Source organism: Micromys minutus, assembly GCF_963924665.1.
Source record: "Micromys minutus genome assembly, chromosome: 13".
Classification (NCBI taxonomy): domain Eukaryota; kingdom Metazoa; phylum Chordata; class Mammalia; order Rodentia; family Muridae; genus Micromys; species Micromys minutus.
The window spans coordinates 27693888-27717611 of record NC_137982.1 but is presented as its reverse complement, the minus strand read 5'-3'; the positions used below and the strand labels follow the sequence as shown (position 1 = coordinate 27717611).

Below are 23724 nucleotides of genomic sequence, written 5' to 3'. Positions count from 1 at the left end.
TTTAAATAGCAAGCAAGACAAAAACATTGAAAGCTTAATTACTATGAAAATAACAACAAAAAAAAAACTTGACATGATACAGTATGTACAATATATTACAAGATACATATTGCAGTTTAATTATATGAACATATACAGAGTATCAAAATACCTTTTCTATTTTAGCTACTAAATTGAGATTAAAAATAAACAAGTTCAAACATTTCTACAAACAACATTTTTAGGTTTTCATTTATCAAAAACAAAATAGTACAAGTTTTGCCACCCTGATATATATACATCAAAATAAATACTTTCAACTGTGGAAAATAAAATAGAAATCAAATTCGTAACATTATAACAACAAATAGTTTATACCCTGATATTTGTAGTATGTTTTTGTTAAAAAATAAATTTACTTAATCTTAAATTCAAGTCAATGTACTTTAATGCTTTTTTAAAAGCCACAAAATACTAAAGGACAGATTTATACCAGCTAAGAGATAAAATTTACAACTATATATGTATAAATGCAATCATTTTAAAAACATAAATTCAGTATTATAAAAATATACAACCCCTAGGTATACTCCAAAAATAATATGCATTCTATTGATTATCAAAAACTCTGATTTATGTTGCTTCTACAAAATGTCAAATAGGAATTGTTTTATTTTTCTTAAAAATGACCTCATTGTGCAGCTACAGGCTAACCTCAAGCCCATAGAACCTGCTTATGTCTCCAAAATGCTAGGCTTGAAGGTCTTGATAACACACTTGACCTCAGTACTATTTTTTAAATGTAGTATATAAATATTTCTACCTCAACCAGTAATATCAATATGTTAGTAAAAAGTAAAATATACACAGAAAGGTAGGCACTGCCCTGTATTCAAGTTTCCAAGTTTGATTTCCATTGAAATATTTTCTGTAACTTACCAAAACTAAACAAACAAAAGTAAAAAGATGAAGTAAACATCTTATACATTTAAGAAACGGCCTCTATAAGGCCTTCCATAACAATGATGATAGTATGTATATGAATCACATTTCATAATCTTCTGAGTAGGCAATTTCGTTTCTGTCACTTCAAAAACAATCATGACTTTCACCAACAACGCTGCTCTGTTGTGGGTTTACATGAGGCACCATGCCACAGTGAGAGCAGCTACAACACCATTCAGGATTGCCATGCTATAGCCCATATGGAAAGAATGTCCAGTCAGTTTCCTAGAGAAGAAGGAAAAACACAAATTAAAAACAAAACACAAACAAAAATATGTAATTTGGTATGAGAAAACCAGTAATATCTAAAGTAAAACTAGTAAATACTAAGATATTTAAGATATCACAATGAGTTTTTCTAATGTTTTAAACATTAATGTATAAGTTTAAAAATACTAGACACTTGCAAGATTAGTACAGAATTATCAATCTTAAATTCTCTCTTAAAAGTCTTCTTAGGGACTAAAGAGGTGGTTCAGTGGTTAAGAGAGCTTCCTGCTCTTCCAGTGGAATGCCCAGCACCCAAAGTGGGTGGCTCATTAGTGCCTATAATACCAGGCATCCACAGGCACCTGAACAAAAGGCACAAATGGCAAACACACACACCAAATCTTAAAAACAAACTAACAAAGAGTCCTGATTTCCTGGTTAACATATAATTCAATTTTATTTATATAAAGTGCTGAACTTGATCCCCCTCCCTTTTAAAAACTGCTTTTCACTATGTGTAACATAATTTGTTATATTACAAACACGTCTTCCACTGATAGCACTTCCCCGCTCTCATTCTTACTCAGAGCTAACGTAAAATTCATGTTTGTAGATTGTCCTGAAGCTGTTTGTATTTTAATGTTCATTCCACTTCCCCAAGAAGGGCTGCCCAGTCCTGTACTAGGAGGACTTCATTTGAACCTTCCCATTTTAATTAGTAAAATAAAGGGAAGCCAGTGACTGGGTGGGGTGAGGGAGGTGGAAAGGGCTGAGAGGTTGGAGGAGGTCAGAGGACAGAGAGGAGACAGGTCGTGGTAAGATGGAGGTTCACAAGGACGAGCTAGACCCAGGTGATATTGATTGGCATTAAATAGCTATGAACATTAAGGATTTTATAGGTCTAGTATCTCATATAGAAGGGCAGTTTGTATCTTTGTCGATTTAATGCAATCTTTTTGTGTAGAGGGTTCAAGGATTGAGAGTTGAATATATGAACTTGTATGAAAAGCTATTGGGCTGTAGACTTGTATTTAAGTGGGATTTGGGTAGGGAAACACCCCGGGACAGAGGCAGAGAACAGACGGTAGAAACTGCCAGGGAAGGGAGTTTTGAGAACAACTTGGGCTGGTGGCGGCTAAGACTGGGCGCCACAGGTGCTCGTGGCTCTGTATCAGGGTCGGGCTTGAAGAGTGAGACCTCAGGGCCAGTAAAGAGATAAATCATTTCTTATTTTTTAATATTTACTGCAACATATGTTATCCCAAGTATTTATCCTGGTCATATAATCTTTTTTCAGTTATAGAAAGTTATTCCTTTGAGCCAATGTGAATGAATTAGACTTTAACACAAATGTCAACTTTCAACCTAATATGATTATTTAACTGTAGTAACTTCCAACAAGTTTCTAAATGACAGCAAAGAAACATCTCTTATTTATGATTACTGAGTTTCAACTCACAAAATGTTATGTACATATAAACTTTCCTGATGCTTCTTACAAGAGTTTTGTTTGAATTTTTCTAAGTATTTCATTAACTATATTGCAACAACACTTTTTTGCTTATTGTAGTAGAATGACATATTCTTAAAGGGGGCTGGCAAGATAGCTCAGCATTATATAAACCTAACACCTGAATTTAATCTTGGAACCCATGGAAGGAGACTCACAAAAGTTACATATGACTCCACACATGTGCTATGGCATTTGTACACAAATGCACACACACACATACATAACAAAAGAGCCCAAAAGTTGCTGGTTGGGTGATAGTGCTTGTTACAAAGTTTGATGAACAGTTTGATACACAGAATCCAAGTTGTCCCCAAACTAATATATAAGCAAATAAACAAACAATAAATGTAGAAAGATGAAGAATGTAGTTAAATATTATCAGAAGAGCAAGTGTGGCAGCTGGCTGTGAGTCCCAGCTGTGGCTTCCCTAGTACACAGCTATTCTACAGGTCTGGAGTGAGTCACAAAGGAATGGAGACAGGCTATCAGGAGAGGCTGAAAGGGGCTATCAGAGAGAACTAAATAGGGGGATCCTGGATCTTCACTAAGATGTGGAGTCCAAAGGAATGGAGATAAGCTAGGGGAGGAGGGGTACAAGCAGGCTGCAGCAGGACTAATGTTAAGTCTGAAGAGATTGAAAAAGGAGGACAGAAAAGGGGACAAAGGTCCCCTACTTGAGTCCTAGCCTACTATAGCTACATAGTAAGGATGATTTTGAACTTCTGATTCTACCTCTACCTCCAAAGTACACCAATCACACATAATTTATGCAGTCAGTGCTGGGATTCAAACCCAAGGCCCCATGAATGGTAAGCCATCACTCTAGAACTAAGCTATATCCCTATCTCTCAAAATACTTTTGAGTACCAAATGAAAAATTAAAATAAAAAGAACAAAAAAAAAACTTGTGAATAATGTCAATTTTCCTTAACGATACAAGTTTTGATATGTCCAATTAAGAGAGATGACAAGGTTTAAAATAAAAAATGAATCAGCATGGTGTATGAAGGAAAGAACCAGGAGTAGAACTCTCAAGATTCCATTGTAGCCCCTCCCAGTCTTTCTGGCCCATCTCCTGTGTCTTGTGACTCCACAGACCAGCAAAACCTCATTCTATACACCCAAAGTGGCCAAGAAAGAAAGTGTGGTTGATCAATGAAACAAATGCTATGAGAAAGTGTTTTACTTTATTTTATGTTTTATTATTAAATTTTATAATTATTATTTTATTTAAATAAAAATTTTTAAAAAGTGTTTAAATAAGACTTTGTGGTTATCAAATAAAAGACAGGATTATATTGATTTAAGATTTTTTGTAACTGTAAACTTCTATTGATCAACCACACTATGGGACAGACCCCATGATGAAGCCAACACAAATGGACTGCTTTCCCTGCACTTTTTTTTTCTTATTGCCTTTTTTTTTTTTTTTTTTTAAAGAAAGAGTGCCATGAACTTGGGTGGTAGGGAACCAGGGAGGATATGAGATTTGTTTCAAGAAGGGAAAGAAAAAGAACTTTATACCGAATAAACAATCTAAATTTACAAATAAATTACTGAAAAAAAACAAAACATGAGAATACTAGTCTCAAGTCAGTCTCTTTTCATAATTTCGGCAGCATACTGCTTTTATTAAGGCTTAGCTCATCTAAAGTGAATCCCTATGCTACAGAGATGAATACCAGACTCAATTCTCTTAGAATCTTCATTCTTATACCTTATTTATTCTTGTATTTTCTTTCCTTCACACATATTCTCACCTAATGAGAAAATTTCAGGGCAGAATTTTTGTAATTTAAAATGGTACCTTTATTGGAAAATGACTTTATTCTCTAAACAATCTATGGGATAAGGTTCATATTGTATGTCAACTGGTAACTTATTTCTTGTCTAATTGGTACAGCAGGGTAGGAAATAAACTACTGAGCACTAATATAAATTTTCAGACTATTTCTCACCTTATTTGAGCTATGTGAATTCTGGCCAGAGTAACCTTACCAGATAGTACAGAGTCCTACATCAAACTTAAAATTCAAACAAACAAGACCCCCCCCCCAAAAAAAAACGAATCAAAAACCATACAAAAACACTGAATACCATTTCAATTACAATAAATCTTCCATGTCCCCATATCACCCTTCTATGTTTTAACAATCTTCAGTCCAAAATATTCTGGGGAGTTGGGGGAGGAAAGTGTCAAACATGTAGACCTTTTTTCTTGTCATCAGTCCCTAAACAATACAGCATTTATATTTTATCATGTATTCTAAGTAACCTAAAAATAATTTAAAGTATATAAGAGTCATGTGTAAAAAGTAAGTGTGTAACAAAGTTCTAAACCTAAGAGTTCTAAAGTTCTAAGAGTTCCTGCTTCTAGTCTATAGCCCTTAGTGGACCTCCTAGTGCTCTATTACTAGTCATTAAAAGCACAAATATTCAGAAAACGTTAATAGTTGTACTGTAAATTGTAAACTATTACTTTATAATACGTAATTTTGCCAGACACACAGCATCCCCTGGAGCTAGAGTTCCAGGCAGTTGTGAGCTACTAGATCTGGGTGCTGAGAATGGACCCCTGATTCTTTGAAAAAGCAGCAAGCAGTCTTAATTGCTGGGCGATCTCCTTAGCCCTCAACTGTTTATTTAACTAGTTACTTTTATATTAATTGATGACTGAGGTAATCAAGTATTTATCTGGAGTACATAGCATAAGCTAGATTTAAAAGCACCCCCAACTTCAAAACACTTTCTATTATAATAGGCTGTTTCTTATAATTTATAAATATTGTGGTAAATGTGAATAAAAATAGTTTTCATAGACTCATACAGAGTGACATTAAAGGAGTACAGTTGTTGGAGTAGATATGGCCTTGTCAGAAGTGCGTCACTAGCAGTGAGTTTTGATGCTTCAGAAGCCCAAACAAGGCCCAGTGTCACTTTCTTTCTGTTGCCTGTGGATCCAGATGTATAACTCTCAGCTACCTACCTCTCCAGCACCATGTCTGCTGTATGCGGCATTGCTTCACACCAGGATAATAAACTGAACCTCTGAAACTGTACACCAGCCCCAATTAAATGTTTTTCTTTGCAAGAGTTGCCATGGTCATGGTGTTTCTTCACATCAACAGAAACCATACTAAGTTACTGAACACATAAAAAGTGGTTCAAATAGACAATCTATTCTCACTGCTGCCTGGACGTTTTAAAATTCACAAGTAACATTAACAGCACGCCAAGTACAATAGCAGAGAAGTGCAAAGCAAACAATCAGCTAGATCATGTTATAAAAACAAGAAAGCTATGAATACATGTTAACATAATTTCTTAAGGATTTTATTTCATCTATCCATATCTTCACACAGGAAATAAAGAATATATTTCATAAGACATGCATGGAAGCCACACTGTGATTCCACCAATATAGTTGTTAATATACTCATTGCAACTGATGGCTCCCAACAGTCCCTAGTTAATGACACTTCGTGACACTCAGATATCAAAGCTAAGTCCGTGATCTATTTCTTTTGTCAGAAGATTTTCTCTGCTACTGCAATTAGCCATCTGTTCCATTAGTTCAAGATAATAACAAATCTGATTCAACAAGAAGGCAGCTTTCCAAAAGTTGTACGAAAGAAGATAGAGTTAATTCACTGTGATCAATTTACATCTAGTGTGCTTGGAAATGAAATTTCTAGTTTAAATACTAAATCATCCACTTCTCTTGATCTACAAGGTTTATGATACTGCCTAAGATAACCCACAACATTTTCTTATGATGCTCCGTTACTCAATATGTATTTTCTTAACTACAAGGTGAAGAGCAAAATGATAAGTTACAGAATAATCCTAGTAACACATTTAAAACAAAGCCTCAAGGGGATATGGATGAGTACAAAACATAGTATGCCAGCCCTAAAATCTAAAAAATATAAAATTCAGAAAATTTATATTCAATATCCTACTCTTTCTGTTGCTCCCAATAACAATAGTTAAAATAACACTCACCTAAAAAAAATTCCATGAAAATCCAACTGTCTCAGCATCTGTTTATATATAGAATGCTTTTCAGAGGAAGTAAAGCACGTAAAAAGGTCACGTTTTAATTAAATAATTTTAAAAATAAGTTAATAAAGTAATTTTTAAAAACCTTGTTCTTTTGAAACACCCAATTTGCAGATTATAAGTCATACCTAATGCAGTAACATTTAAAAATGAGGCATGCATAATGCTAAGTTTGATAAAATTTAAAATGTACTTTCTGAAACTAAGGTATATATCAAATATCTGTGGCTGACAGTGCAATAGAAAGGTGAGTGGCCCAATTATTTAGACCAAAAAAAAAAAAAAAAGATAATGTCAGAAAAGCAGCAGATACTTATTGGTTACTGAAATACTACGGATTGGCTATCTAATTCTGTAGATTGTATTTTAAACAAGTTTGTGGGGAGATCATACCCTTCTTTAACCTTATCACAGTTTTAGAATTTGGTAATCTGATAACTATAAGGGTATTTTTGACTACTAATCTCATATCAAAAATAAGCATAAAACAACCAGTAATATAACCGAAAAGCAACAAATCTCTAAGAATATAGGACTAAATTATACTGATTTCTATAAAATGAGTGTATGTGTACCTATTTGCCTCATTTTAGGAATAAATTCAAGATGTATCTGAGGCATAAATACTATGAGTCAAGTTATAACACCTTTTCTTGGCTTATTAACTCTAAATGGCTTCAAAATTTGAGGGATAACATAAACACAGACTTAAAAAAGTGACCTAGGGAAGTCTCTGTCTTTTAACAAATGTTCATATTGTAAACAAAGAGAGTCAAGGTTAAACTACACAAGGAGAAGATAATTAGAATCTCGTTCCAGCCTCATCCCAGCCTAGCTTTGAACTCATGGCAGGACTGCTGCCTTAGTCTTGTGAATGCTAAATAATTCTTCACAAAGCAAGTAAGCCACTGTCAAACAGGCTGTCTTAGTTGTGAGATTCAAGTTGAGCTATTACTATAGAAGATGGCTAAAGATTGATTTACAAGAACTGAAGTAGTCTCCACACCACAGCATGTCATTTTGCCAGTGTTACTCAGAAAATCTTTAATATAAAATCAATTTCTTAGTAAGTTATTCAACAATCTAAGCTTTAGATCCAAGTACATATGTCAAAAATGTACAATTTTTAAATTACATTTATTTAGATAGGGGGGAGAGGTGTATGCCATGGTATAAAAGTCAAGGTAAAGGACAACCTGTGAGGGATTCTCTCCTTCCAGAGGATCAATCTCAGGCCACCAGGCTTGGCAGGAAGCATCTTTACCTGCTGAACCATCTTGCTACCCAAAGATATATTTCTTTTCATATAACCTTTTATGAGCTTAAAACTTAAGGTTTGGAAATCTCTTGTACACTAAATTCCATAATAGAATTCTCCCATTCTTGTAATTATTAGCACAAACTTTTTTCTCTGTGGAAAATTCTCGATGTACATTCATAGTATAAAATAATCTATCTTTCTGACAGAAAAAACTTCCTTAGAGCTAGGAATATAGTTCAATTGCAAAATACTTTCTAAGCAAGTGAAAGGTCCAAGGCTCAATGCTCAGCACTGGAAGATTTTTAAAAAGATGTCTTAGTGTAACGTGTAGCTCCCATCACAATGTTTTGAGCTTAAGCTAATTAAGTAAGGAAGTCCACCAGATCTAGGTATGAGTGCTTGACACTTTGCAATGTTTAGGTTATACAAATTAACTTTAAATGCAAGTGTCAAATGTAAAATGTATAACCAATAGCCTGAGATGGCTTACTTCAAAATGCCTAGGTTATTTTGGTTTCATAATTCTACAAAGGTTATAAGGAGTGTAGGCTGTGAAATTTGATGACCTAATGACATTTTCAAGTTACCAATAAGTTGTTCAATTTTCTACTAAATTTATTACTAGTCTTACAAGTAACATTTCTATTATAGGTAGAATTTTTGGGTAATTAAGCGGTTTTATATTTAGCACATAGAATAACTGCAAGCTTACAGATAAAACCATTTACCACTAGATGGTGTCTATACAAAGATAATGTGCAATGTGTGGAGTTTCAAAGTAAAAGGTGTCACTGATTTCGAGAAAACAGTGAATATGAGGACAGATGTTACAAAGTTGTTACTCTTACTTAGCAACACAAATTGCCATTAGTAAAATACCTCTTATTAATTTATTTTATAATGTAGAAGTCAGTGAGTTAATGATGCAAATGAAAATTAGTCAGATGAATCGTGTTATACATGAATAATCTGAATGTGTAAGCTGCTTCACATCTACTTAAGAGTAGATAGTCTACCTAACTTCTCCAATCACAAAGATTTAAATAAAATATCGGGTTTTGCTACTGGCGTATCCTTGAATGAGCCTAAAGATAACTTAACAGTCTGTCTTCTCTTTGTATGTAGTAATTTTATGTGGGTAGGTGCCTTATATAAATAGATGCCATAACATTAAGTAATGACTATATGTGCACTTTATTTGCTTGCTTGGAACTCACTCCTAAGATCCAATGAATGAAGAAAGGAAGTTGGAGATGATCCTGTGATACTGTGGGGAAAAATAGTAAATTATACAAGATTGCTATAGTAAATTATAACCTAATGACAACTAAGAAATGCTGTAGATAATTCCCAAAATCTAAGCTTCTGCTTTGTTCTTTAACAATCCAAATTCCAAGTAGCTAAGGCAAAGTTCTCCATATAATTATTTTAGAAATATAATAAAGTTTTCACTTTTATACAAGAACTTTGAGAGTAAAAAGAAAGAAAGGTACATTTCCAAAAAGTACTTAACGAACATTGACAGAAAAATGGTTCAATGCATTTATAAACTTAGCTAAATTAAAAATATATTGGTGGAAGGCAAGACTGTTCAGCAGGTAGATCTGAAGCTATCTCACTTTAATGACTTAATTTTAGGAGAAATGAAGTCAAGCCAAGTGGTGGACTGAACCCACATGGTGGAAGACAAGAACTGACTCCTTCAACTGTCTTCTGGACCTTGGCATATGTCCTATGGCATATATACATGTAGCAACAGCAGCACATACATACACACAACTGAATAAAACATAATAAAAATTTGTTAGATATAATTAAGTAACAAGAAAAATGTTTCATTTTTAGTATCAATCTAGTTATCCAGATCACTAATTTCATTAAATGTTTCACCTCATATTTACTAGATAGCAAGAAATATTACTTTATTTCATTGAGAATTTTGTTTCAGTAAAATATGACTCATAAAGTAAAAAAATTAACTAAAAAAGATAATAGCTTTGATTTTCTTCCCTTGAAATTCTTTTATTATATCCATGTTTTATTCTATAAAGACCACCAAGACTATTTAAATAAACCAATTATAATAAAACATTCATGAATTGACTATCATGAAAAATAGTACACATATGGTGACCCCAACTCCCATTTCTAAAATAATCATAAAGAACAAAAAGAATGGAAAAACATATATTAAAATGTTGGCAGTAATTTTCCTGATTCATTATTTCCATTGTCTTAAAGGACACATACACATATGCTACACTATTTTTCTTTTTGTGAGACAAAATCTCATATATCCCAGACTGGCTTCAAACTTGCTATGCAGTCTAAGGACGACCTTGAATTAGTTGGATTTCACACGTGTAAACTAACTATACACTGTACAGTGCAGGGATGAAACCCTGGGCCACAAGCACTTCAGCAACTGAGCTACATTGCAAGGCCACCTTAACAAAGAATCAGAATATTTTAAACAATCGAGAAACATGCTTATATTAACCTTATTTTAGGTAGTAGGATAACATAATGTATTATAAAGTTATTTTTATTAAGACATTGTATTTCTATGTGATTTTTAAGTAAATAGTCAAAAGATTTCAACATTTTTACAAGAATCTATTTTCCTGTGCAAGGACTCACTCTACTGGCTACAAAGAGAAAACATTCTTAGACGTTTATGAAATAATTGTTTACTTTCATGAACACTAGAGGGCAATGTTTGCATTTTTAAACTGAATATCACTTTGAGTGTTTAAGTGTATACTTAAATTTGGCTTGACTAAACATAAAATAATTTCATATTTTGTATTTACTTGTAAAAATTAGCACAAACACAGTATACTAAAATATATTTTATAAGTACTTGTTTTAAAACATTTTAAGACTAGATGACCAAGTACAAAAAGGATGTGATGTGACACTATCTCATTTTAATGGCTACTAAACATCTAAAAACAGAGGTTCTTTATTTCTACTTACAATTTAATAAAAAGATTAATTTATTAAAACTTAATACAATTAGTTAACAGATCTTTAGTAGAACACGAAAATTCTTTGCTCTCCAAAACTCTGATTTCCTGGACTGCTAGAAATTTACGGATTAGCATTCAGGAAAGATGTCAAATAAAAACAATAGAAAATTAAGTATATCACACAAGATTTACAGTCTCTACTAAAGGTACTGGGTGTTAATGGGCAGTAAAACAATATCAGTTTGAACTCTGCTATGTCTTAGCCGAATATGCTTTCTGAATGAATGCTGCCCAAGTAATCTATATAGCATGGTATTCCACTATTAGATGTAACTCTTACTATTGTGAATTATTTATTTATCCACTTCAAACACAGATTCATAGGTATACAATTTACATTTCAGATGCACATGAGTATTTATGAAACATTTAAAACATGTATTCAGGTAAATACATTTTTATAAAATATGTGTTTTCACATTTTGTTTTAAGTAACATCAAAAATTTTAATCACATATTTTGAGAGAGGAAAATACATGAAGTTTACTAATAATGAAAGTAATACCAAAACTTGCATTAGTCATCGTAATACTGATAATCATCACTACTACGGCTTTGTCTTTTTTTTCTTTTTACATTTTTTTAAAATTGGATATTCTCTGCATTTACATTTCAGATGTTATTTCCTTTCTCCCAATCTCATCCTCCCTCCCCTCCCACTGCCTCCATGAAGGTGCTCCCTCTCCCAACCACCCTCTCCCCCCTCAGTACCTTGGCATTCCCCTACACTGGGAGTATGAGCCTTTACTGAACCAAAGGCCTCTCCTCTCATTGATGTCAAAGAATGCTATCCTCTGCCGTATATGCACCTGGAGCCAGGGATCTCTTCATGCATCTTCATCTTTACAGAGACCCTCAGACAGACATTTTGTTTAAGATGTGAGGTATAGATGGTAATAACAATAGTAACAGCTGTCATTATACACATAAATTTAACTGAATTAATTTTCACATCTTCGCTCTTCCTCCCAATTCCATCTGTATAAAACTAGACATCTCTGAAGCTTTTTGCAAATACTCTTAAGGCAGAAGTCTCTCTAGCACTAGACTACTTAGCCCTGGCTACTGAGTTTGATATTCTTTGAAACACAGAAAAACAATGCAAAGAAATTCCACTACAGAAGTATATGAACTCAAGTCTGGATCTCTAAAGTTGGCCCCAAATATGCAAGTTAATTAAAACATAAAGTTCAAATTCTGAAAAAAAGTCTAATTTGAAAATTGAATGTTGTTGAATCTGACTACACATATGACTAAAACTTTTCAAACTTTGTATTTTGACTTTGTAAATTGTTATACTTAAAAAAAACAGTCATAAAAATTTCACTTCTTTGATATATGATTTTCAATATTTAAAAAGAAACAAAAAACTACATTATCTAGATAGGGAACTTAAAATATCATTCTCCACTTACCTAAAGGTGAAGCTCAAACACTTGAAAAAAAAAAAATCTTGTGTTGTTTTGTCTTATGTACTGAAGTCTAGAGCTTCAGCATATCTTGGTTTATTGTTTCTCATAACCTTAGAGTCTTTAACAGAACTAATGTTATCATTCATGTGAGAACACATGTACACACACACACACACACACACTTGAAACAAACAAAATCATCCTAGAAGCACTTACTTGAACCTAGCAGGTGAAAGAGGAGTAGGTGGAAACATTCCTGGTTCAAAAGAATCAAAGTAAGTCACTGTCCAAGAAAAGCTGCAACAGGATAATCCGGCAGTTAGAGATATTATCAGCAGAGACCAGAATCCTTTATGGGAAGAAAGAAAAAGTTATTAAAATAACTTAAATTAGGATGTTCATGTCCAGATATTGATGTAAACTTCCTAAGAGATTTGAGCTTAGTACATGTTAACCCATGTAATGTACAAATTACTATAACAGTTATAGGTTGTAGTATTATTTTAACAATATTATTATATTTGTAAACAAAGGCAAATTCTACCTAAAGTATGAAAATAGTCAAAACAATTTACTCTTAACATTAGAATGGCTTAAACAGTTTTCACTTAACTTCATGAGCAATAGCTTGCTTTCTTTCATTCCAATACAAGCACTTTTGATATATCAACCAACTGTAGAATATTTCCTCTTTATAATGTTCCTATGAAAATATCCCTGCTCAGTATATAAACTAAAGTTGCCTTATGTCTTAGTTAGGGTTTTACTGCTGTGAACAGACACCATGACCAAGGTAAGTGTTATAAAGGACATTTAATTGGGGCTGGCTTACAGGTTCAGAGGTTCAGTCCATTATCATCAAGGTGAGAACATGGCAGCATCTAGGCTGGCATGGTGCAGGAGAGGATGAAGGTTCTACTTCTTCATCTGAAGGCTGCTAGCAAAACACCGACTTCCAGGCAGCTGGGGTGAAGGTGCTAGGCACACACCCACAGTAATACACCCACTCCAACAGGACCACCCCTCCAAATAGTGCCACTCCCTTGCCCAAGCATATTCAAACTATGACAACTTCCAACTTACCAAGGTCTTGGGAACGTAAATTGGTCAACTTAACTTTTTTCTCACAGGAATCAAATCAAAATCACAGTATTACAGTGAATTCAAGTTGAAGCAGAAGATACAAAGGGTGACAGGACACAGAAATAAACTGATCTGAAGAGCTTTAGATATTACTCAACTTTATACTAAAGGGATAATCAACTGCTGTTAATCTAATTTTCTCTAGTAGGTGTAGTTTTATTTCTTAAAAACTTAAAATACTTTAGTTTCATGTTTATGAAAGTTTTACCTACATATGTTTATGTATACCTTATGTGTGCCTGGTGCCTGCAAAGGTCAGAAGAGGGTCTCAAGTGATCTGGAACTGGCACAGTTAATTACAAACTGCCACAGGGTTTTAGAAACTAACCTGTACTCCTTTGCGCAACAGCACAGCATGTGCCAACTCTTGAGCCACTTCCCCAGTTTTATTTTAACTTCTAGTTTTAAAATGTCTTTCATAAATTCAATTTATTTCATCTACTCAATAAAATATACTAAAGAACTACTTCGTATTTGGGACAGTGTTACATAATAGGGACAAAACAGAAAACACACTGTCTTCACAGAAATTTTGGAAAGAAAATAAGAATGCAAAATAGATTAGTAGCTACAAATTGTGATGACTTTTTAAAAGATACATTTTATATTCTCTAAGGTCTCTCAGGAGATAACACCAGAATTCAGATCAAGTCTATAGTTCTTGAAAAACTTCCAAGGTTTATACGTTTAAAATAGTAACAGCAGATTACTACCAGATACCGAATGCTATAGGACCTAATTGTATTTAACAATCAGTGTGAACACATGAACCCAGAGGAACAAAATAAAGCATTTAGAAGAAAAGCTTGTAACAGAGCAAGAACTTATCATAAAAAACAATTTATAATGTTAATGTAAGCTAGGAATGCAGCCCAATGTAAGATCCTTGTCTAACAGATTTTAATCACTAGTAACTCTCTTAAGCCATGAAACATTTCAATACTACCCAGAAAAAGGAAACGTGGTTGAATTTATATCACACACAATATACAATAAATTGTAAAACATATCAATCAACAAGGTGCAAAATGGCATGGTGTTAGAAACTAGTAACTTCAGGACTTAAGAGACTGAGAAAGTAAGAACATGAACCTAAAGTCAGTTTTCACTTGACCTACACAGGAAAACCTGCTTAAAAGTTTACTTTAATAGAAAGGTACATAAATACATGTTCTATATATGGGAAATATTTTAATCAAGATGTTTATTTAAAAACATCCCAGAGAAAATTGAGAGTTTCTTTAGGTCCTCTGTAGGGAAAAGAAATGATGAACAGGAAAAAAAATGATGAATTATTAAGAAGTATTTAAAATATTTACCTATGTGAACTGGGGGGAAGAGATTGAACAGGGTCTTACCATATAATTCTGGCTATCCTGGGACTCATAACGTAGACCAGGCTGGCTCTGAACTAAGACATTCACCTGTCTCTGTTTCCCTAGTGAAAGAATAAAGGCACACACCACCACATCTGGCCCATGTAATTATTTAATAATCTAATCAAAAAATTAAAGAAGGGCTGGAGAGATGGCTCAGCGGTTAAGAGCACTGGCTGCTTTTCCAGGTCCTAAATTCAATTCCTAGCAAGCACATGGTGGCTCACAACCACCTGTAACAGGATCCGATGCCCTCTTCTGATGTGTCTGAAGACAGCGATAGTGTACTCACATACATGAAATAAATAAATCTTTAAAAATTAAAGAAACATAACTGGGAATGTATTGCCTGTGCAGCATGTAGGAGTACTGGGCCCTTCCACAGTGATGGGGATGCCAGTAAGCCTACCTAGCATTAGGGAGGTGAGAGCAGAAGGATCAGAAGTTCAGGCTGATTTTCTCACATACTGGGAATTCAGGGCCAGCTATATGAAACCACACCTCAAAAACGCTAAAGCAAAAGCAGGTTCCAAAATGATTTCTCTAGTAAAACGGTCCTTTTTGAACAGAAGAGGGTGAGGGAAGTTGTACTATAATGTATGTATCATATTCTGACTGCTTCTTAATAAGCAAGATATAATCTTGAAGATGATGTCTTTATGCAGGAAGGCAGGCATAGGAAAAATCGAGGCCTGTCATTGGACGAGAAGAAAGGATGCATGGGAACAAAATTTTGGAAAGGGAGGAGCCAGAGGGAGGAGCCAGCTGGAGCAACATGGAGTCAGCTGTTAACTCTTCTCTGCGGATACAGGTTATGAATATGTTAAAGGGATAGGTGTGTACAGGATTTTCTTGTCTAGATTGTCAAATTATATCTTATCAATTGGATTAGAGGTCACCGTGTGGTGTGTTCTTTCATGTGACGATTTGAGTTCAATAGAAATCACAATGGTGGGGCGCACCAAGCCTGTGGTGGAATTGGGGATGTGTATGCCTGCCGCGGTAACAACCAGCCAAGGGAACAGTGAGTAAAAGCAGCATGGCAAGGTGCCACGGTGGAGAGGTCCCTGGACTGCCAGGGTCTGAGGGAGCCGGGGTCTGCGCAGGAACCAGTTGAGCTGCTTCTTTAATATTTATCACAACATACTCTTACTAAAAAGTTCACAAGATGTTTCAGAGTCCCAGAAGGAAAGACAAACTACCAAAGGATGAGAAAAATTAGCGATTTCCTGGCTACCCAAAAATGCTGTAAAAGCTGTACAAGACAGTGCACGCCTATACTCCTAGCTACTAGGGAAGCTGAGACAGGATGATCCCTCGAGTCCAATTCTGGGCTGTAGTGCACTATGTTGGATTAGATGTCCACATTAATTCGTTATCAATATGGTGACCTCTCAGGATCAGGGGACCACCAGGTTCCCTAAGGGGTGAACCAGCCTAGGTCAGAACAGAGCAGGTCAAGATAGGTAAGAAATGCATGCATTGGACTGTTTGTAAATCTTGTGGAGCTTAGTAGCAGGAACAACAATGTTGATATGTAAAAAGCAAAGTAATTAAACAACAAGAAAATGTAGAAGTGTTCTGAAAAACTTACATGTTTCTCCTGATAGTTCTTTTCCTGTACCACCCCGTTTTCATTACCCCACAAGAAGTATGTTGCAAAGTAAAAGAAGAAATACTTTTTCTCTGGTTTTATCTCGTGAAATTACAGAGCTAGTATATAGATTTAATCCGGGATAGAAAGTTAAACATAAAGCTTCTAGAAGAGAAAAAATAATGTTTGGGATACAGATGGAGTATTTAACTGGAACACAAGAGAACAATGTTCTTGGAATAAATGTGTGCTGTGTTTGCACTGAACCCGTGATATAAAGGAAGAGTAACATGACTTCTTGATGTGGCCATCCAGAAGAAGCAAGACAGTAGACAGGAATGTGGTTTTGCACATCTTGGCAGATGGCCCAAGGATCGTTCTCCAGACACCTCTATGTGGGGTAAGGAAATAGCAGATGGTCCTGTGATTTAAGTACTACATCTAAAAACATACAAAACAGATGCAAGATACACAGTAACTCACTGAGCAAATGCTGTCAGAATGCACCTCAACTTCAAAACTCCGGCACAATACCCAGGCTCTAGGATCTTAGCCCAACCTGAGATCAGAAATCATAAAGGCTGGGAGTCAACCTTCATGTTACCTAGTAAGAACATGGCAGAAATTGTACCTAAAAAAGGTAAAGAAAACCAACTAGGCATTCCATCTCAGAGCTTCCAGAGAACACCTGCCAAATTTACTACAATATTCTTCAGAGTAGCCATCTCATTTTTCTACGGCTATTATTTACATAACTGAATTTTGTCAAAGTCATAGGGCTGTTATTCAAACACACAAAAATTATTCTAGAGATTGTCCATACTGGTTATTACTGTACAATCTCAGTGCTATCTCATTATGGACATTTAAATTATTTTTATATTCAATCTGAAATAATCAAAAGCTGCATGACTGGGAAAGTTATGTCACAAGAATAAGAAAGACTAAGGCTGCACTGAAACTGTAGTCTAATGGTGCCTATGGTTCTGAAAATTACAAATCTCGTCTATAAATAAATAAAAAAGCCACAGAAGTTAACCCCAACAATTTTGTCATAATAGCTCCAAAATGAATCCTTAGGATAACATTTTAATACTATTTACGAATTGGTGTAACTTAAATTTAATTAAGATAAAAAACTGAAGGCACATAAAAATAAGTCTTTTCCCCTGTGACTGTGACTTATGCTGTCCTCATGTGCTAGCTATGCCAGGTAACTCAGAGCTGGCAGTGACATGATGGGATGAAGCACACAAAGTACTCAGGTAAAGTGACTTTATCTGCGTATCATTCAGAAATAAGAGTTTTACTGTACTGCCTTCATGGAGCAGTAGCTTATGTGGAAGGCTTTTCTTATCAGTACACACAGTTACAGTCTGGCCACAGTTTTCAGCTTTCTCAAGGTTACAAAAAAAAGTTGCAAATAACATTGCGGACTCAGCACATTATGTTAAGGTTTAGTGTGAACTGCTTTCAAAAGTACAGACCTTGAACACACATCTATCTTCTCCTGAATTCAATTCATTAGTTGATACAATGATGAAACTTCATCTTTTCATGAACTTACTGTACTTAGTGTTACAACTAATGCAAAGGACAAGGAGAGTGTAGATTTTGTATTCAAATTCATTTGTTAGTGCATCTTTCAAAATAAATTAATATGAAGATTCAGATACTTTTCAGATAAATATTTGAATTGTATTTCTATAAACGTTTTGCATTAAAAAGTTGAGAAGTACGAGGAATTCATATGTATCACTCAACATTAAACAACTTACTAATGACCAACTGTTGATTCTATATTCGCTGCACCTGTTTTTTCAATATGTCAGCGCAAACAGACTCATTTTATATTTTTTGAACTGACATTGATGAACATAAAATGGTTTAAAAGCATTAACATTTATGGCATACTTAGTATGTTAAACTTTTAAAAATGTATAAAGTGGAACATAAAATTTTAAATCAATTTAAAATTGTGCTTTTTCTTCCTCTTATAACTACTTTTTGAGAAAGGGTCTAATAGACCAAGTTGGCCTTCATACTGCTATACAGCTGAGGATAACCTTGAACTTCTGATTCTTTTATCTCTGCCTCCCAACATGCATTACCAAGTCTGGCTGAAGTTTGTTCTTTTGAAAGCATTGTTCTTCTTGACATTCCTTTACATTTGATACAAATATCCATAAGCAATCTATAAGCAAAACCCTGATAAACTATCACTTTTGTTACATGCTTCCAGTCTGCTGACTTCTGTTTTCTCATTTCCCTACTTACTTTTTAATGAGGTTATACAGCCTTTCAAAGTACTACAGCAGAGGGTAGCATTAGTGGATGTTTAGGTGAAATGTTTGCGTTACCCAGCAAATACCTGTGTTTTCCCTTAATAATTTGTGGGTTTTACTAGGAAAAATCATACCTTAAACCGAATTCAGAGTTTATAACTTTTGAATTTACGGAAGAACTGAGCTTATCTTAACATCTATTTCACTACAGGTCACTTCCAGAACTTCGACTTCTCTTTGAAGCTTTTAACCGTATCTCTAAAATTCGGTAGGATAAAGTCATGAGGGTAGAAACATCTTTATTCCTCTGAAAAAGTTAAAATTTTCAATGATTTCATTCTTAAGACTGAACTCAGTATATGTCAATTATTTCTTCCCTGAACATAAGAGAAGTCCTAGAAACTTGTCAGGTATACAAGCTATATGAGCAGCTCAAAATCAGGAATAACTTGTTAGTGAAAATAAATCAAATCTCGTTTTTATCACGTAAGAAATTTAAATACCATATGTTAAGGAATGACAGGCTTATACACAATCATGTTTAGAAGCTTTAGAAGCTGCATTTGTGAGTATGTGAGTATGAGCACACGCTTGCACGTCAGTTGATTTGTTTTACTCTGAACTAGAAGTCTTCCTATGTTACCCAGGCTGGCCTGGAGTGCCTGAGCTGAAGCAAACCATCATCTTCAACTTCCCAAGTAGCTCTGTCTAAGGAACATAAATCAGACCCAATCTAGAAGTGTCATAAGTCACTAAAAGCTTTTCATCCAATTTCACAATATAATTTTTATATGGTACCAACTGTGATACACATAGCTCTACTTATTTTAGATTAAATCTTTTCTGCTAAGGCAATTTCATGTACTTCTCTAAGTATTTTTCCATGCTTGCCTAAAATGAAAAGTTATCATTCTATATCCTCAAAATATTAAAGACTGCAGGGAATCCTGCAACACTGAGTTGTCAAATGTGAGAAAACCTGGAAAATTCAAACAAATGTAAAAATCAACATGCAAAACTAAGTAATTCAATGTTGTGTGTTTAGCACAATCAATCTCACTTCAGAACAATCTTAGCAAAAGTGAGTGAAATGTGTTATTAATACTTACTAATAAGGAATTTTATTAACGTTCCTGGAAAAGTAAGTTCAAAGTAAGGGATAGTTTGCAAGAATTTTAAAAGAAGAGCCCAACAGCTATAAAGCCTACAGTGTGATCAATACTATTCAAGGATAGTATCAATAACTTTGCCTGATAACCTCTGTAGTAAAATTATACTAGTCTAATACTAGTCAAGCAGATCAATTTTCTCTTCCAAACGCTCACTTTTAATCTCAGCATTTGGGAGACAGAGGCAGGCTGATCTCTGACTTTGAGGCCAGCCTGGTCTACAGAGAACATTCTGGGAAGGTCAGGGTACACAGAGAAACCCTGTTCCAAAAACAAAATAAAAACAACTCTTACAAATGATCTTCTATTGCTTCTTAACAAACCTTTCTTTAAAAACAAAAACAAAACAAACAAACAAACAAAAAACCAAAACTGGAAACAATAACAACAAAAACGAGGCTTCCCATGAAGAATTATTTTCACGGAAAAAGATGGCTGAGCCAAGTACAGTACCTTAGCAACTTCAGAAGATTTCCTAACAAGTGTTAGAGATTACACTGCTTAGTAGTCTGTTACCATTTTCCTTTCAGGATTCTTTCAGATTGATTTTACTGTACTGTTTATCTAAATATACATTATGAAGCATGTGCATGCCTAGTGCCCTTGGAGGTCAGGAAGAGGGTGGGTAGCCTGGAACTGAGTTAAGGATGCTTGAGAGCCACTGTGTGGGTGCTGGGAACCAAGACTGGGTCGTATGCAAGAGCAGCAAGTGCTTTTTAACCAATGAACCATTCCAGCCCTTACTTCCCAGGGGCTTTAATCACCCTTGAATACATTTTTTTAAATTAAGCTCAGAAAGGTGTGTGTATGTATGTGTGTGTGTTTGTGTGTTGGGTTGGAGACGGACATAGCTGTTTTCCTTGTTCCTGAATTTTAACAGTAAATTATATCAAACAGGTAAAGTTCTAAACTCTTCAAAATTGTCAATGAGAGAGACAAATACCATCAATTACCCTCTTTGGTAGGAAGCTAGAAACTACATAATGTATGGCATTTTGGACAACAGAAACTCAGCTGACTCGCCTAGATATTAATGGCAAATTATTTATTTGAAATCTTCTATCTTAAGACAAACTGTTTATGAAAACATGTGAACATTAAATTCTTCTTAAGTCTGTTTCAAATACTATCTATGTTGCCTAAATTTGTGAGCATGTTTCTAGTTCTAGATTTCTAAAGCAGGGAGCTTCTTCCAAAACATAATCAGAAACTACTCTTAAGTATTTAGTGAACCAAAGTCATGCAGAGTTATGTTGAATACTGTACACATGCATTAGTGTCTCATTTTAAAATAATAAAAATTATTTTAAAAAAAAAATATATATATATAAAGGAAATGTAGTAACATTTACCACAAACATATAAATGAAAAACACTACTTAATCAGCTACACATGGTATATATAAAATATTTACCCAAAGTCTATGTAACTTAAACATAATATGGAAAAACAAAAATAAGTGGTTGGAAAAAATAATCAGTTCATACCTAACAGTCCCGTATCTATATTATCTTCATTTTTCAAGTTTTCTGCATGCAACTCTGTAAACACAAAGAGAGGGTTAGGTAGAAAAGTAGCATTCCTTCTTGACATGAATATCCAAAGTCATAGAAGACACTGTTCAGTTGTCAAAAGCACCCCGAAGTCAGAGCTAGGTTAAGTTTCTGATTTACTACCTCAGTTACCTTCAAGCAAATACCTCTACAAGACTCAACTTCCATCAACATGAAAATAGTGTTTATCTCCTGAGTGTGCTAAAGACAATTTGTATGGAAGAAACTTAAGGGCATATTTGACTTCAGTTCCTTACTCCATTCTCCAAAATACTAATGTTTGCTGCAATGAACTTCTACTTATGAGCATATAACTTTATGTAACAAAAGAAAAACTAAGTGCACAACAAATCTATCATGGTTGAAGTGAAAGAAAAACACAAAAAAACTGTTCAAGAGCCAACTGCAGCCCACTAGGGGATTTGGAAGGGGGGTAGATGAAGCAGAACTGGAGAGATTTAACTTTAATTATAAAGGCAGCAGGACAAAGTGTTGAATCCTTTTAATACAAGATACTGTTTCATGTTTCTGTTTCTCAAGAATTGGCAAAAGTCAACAATAACTAAATTCAAATTTCCGATATAATACTAAACCATGCAACAAATCCAAATAGGAGGAAGGGGAAGAGGGTCTTTCTGAGAATTCCTATTTGGACAACATGTTTCTGACACAACAGAATATACTGTCCTGAAATAACTCCCTGGTTACAAGGAAAAATAGAAAAACCATTTGCCTATAAAAGTATGTACCTGAAGTGAGGGGGAGAAATCCTTGTCCTTCAGTTTATCTAGGTTCAGAGAAAAGTGTATACACAGCACGTCTCTAAACATCTGCCTTAGAACATACACAGCCTATTTTTGTTACAATCACTTTTTTAAAAGTAATGGGTTCTGACGAAATAGCCGTACTTATGTTTCAACTCAACTGCTCAATGCCTTTACGGCATTTAAGAGTGTGGATTTAACCAAACATCTTTTCTCAACGGTTCTCATTACGGAGCAGGGACGTCCATTTATGGAGAGAAGACAAAGGGGATTAGAGCAAAGGACGACAACAGTTTGGAGGGAAAGCTTTAGGAGAAAAGCGTGAATGGGGCGTGTGGTGTACTGGCTCGACTTTATGCTGGACAGCCTTTCAAGGCCTGGGCTTCAATACCTTTAACGATCAGGTAGGCGATGGCGAGGAGGAAAGCAAGGAGGACGGCGAAGAGCAGCGAACAGAGAATGGAAAGGGCTTGGATGGGCCACCGCCGAGCCTGGGTTCGCTTGGCCGCAGTCGCCGGGAAGATGCCGTTCCGCTTATCCGGCAGGACCGGCGAACCGTCCCCGACCCCTGGGAATAGCGGGGCCCTCAAGAGCTCCGGCGACGCCCTGGCCGAGAACTCTGCCCGCAAGTCGCGGGCCACTTGGTCGCATCCCTCGTCTTCGTCCTCACGCCAGCTATCCCCCTGAGTGTAGTCGGGATACACGGGCCGAGTCCCAGGGCCCGGAGTAACCTGACGGCGCCTACGCGCGCCTACAGACCCTCGACTCTCCACAAACGACATGGCGGGAAAGACTAAGAGACCCGCGAAGGTCGAGCGTCCACCGCCGCCACGCCCCGGCCCGCCACCAGCCAATCAGCGACGGCCCCAACCAGGGCGCGCAAAGTGGCGGGGGTGCACGAGGGGGTTCCCCCGGGGGCTGCGCTACCGGAAGCGGCGTGCGGGCGCGCGACCGTGCACGGCTTAATTTATTCGGCCCTTTCCTGGTCCTATAGGGTCGCACGGCCCAAGCCCCGGTAACCGCAGCTTCCCGCTCAGCTCGGTGGCTTCCTAACCGCCAATCGCTTCCTCCCTCTGGCGAGTGATCTCCGCCCCTACGGCTCCCTGCCAGCTGCAGTACGCGCCTCCACCCTTCAGCACGGCGCGCGCTCAGCTCTGGGCGCGCGCAGTTCTCGAGTCTACACCCCCCCGCCCCCACACACTCACATGCCCCGACACGACCCCTCCCCACGCCAACCGCGCGCGCGCGCACTAGGCCGCTAACGCCGGGTGCCGCTTACCCCGCCCCCCACCCCACCCCTGGTAGCCTCAGGTTTGTGGGGCGAACGTAACTAGGGCGGGGGGGGGTGGCGAAGGTGGCACGACG

General features: G+C 36.0%; 1 protein-coding gene across 2 annotated transcripts; it reads right to left on the bottom strand.

The window, feature by feature from the left end:
• Positions 1 to 452: 452 nt before the first annotated feature.
• ARL6IP6 (ARF like GTPase 6 interacting protein 6) lies at positions 453 to 23541 on the bottom strand. Of its 2 annotated transcripts, XR_013975302.1 has the most exons (5): positions 22751 to 23541; positions 21530 to 21583; positions 17071 to 17146; positions 12691 to 12823; positions 1100 to 1209 (listed from the first exon to the last, which is right to left on the bottom strand). XR_013975302.1 is itself a non-coding variant. In XM_080927231.1 (4 exons), exons 1-4 carry the CDS (start codon positions 23139 to 23141, stop codon positions 1116 to 1118), a joined length of 672 nt encoding a protein of 223 aa, XP_080783357.1. In that variant the 5' UTR covers positions 23142 to 23541; the 3' UTR covers positions 453 to 1115. The 2 variants fall into 2 exon arrangements, 1 of the variants encoding a protein (XP_080783357.1); XM_080927231.1 differs by lacking the exon at positions 17071 to 17146 and having other exon boundaries at positions 453 to 1209.
• Between the last annotated feature and the right edge of the window lie 183 nt (positions 23542 to 23724).

What these genes read in the sequence shown, in the direction of transcription:
- ARL6IP6 (XM_080927231.1), bottom strand. Translation starts at nt 23,141, where the DNA reads ATGTCGTTTGTGGAGAGTCGAGGGTCTGTAGGCGCGCGTAGGCGCCGT. An exon ending in TATAGATACGGGACTGTTAG is followed by an intron (nt 12,824 to 21,529) that starts GTATGAACTGAT and finishes CTTCCCATAAAG; the next exon opens with GATTCTGGTCTCTGCTGATA. An exon ending in CTTTCACCTGCTAGGTTCAA is followed by an intron (nt 1,210 to 12,690) that starts GTAAGTGCTTCT and finishes CTTCTTCTCTAG; the next exon opens with GAAACTGACTGGACATTCTT.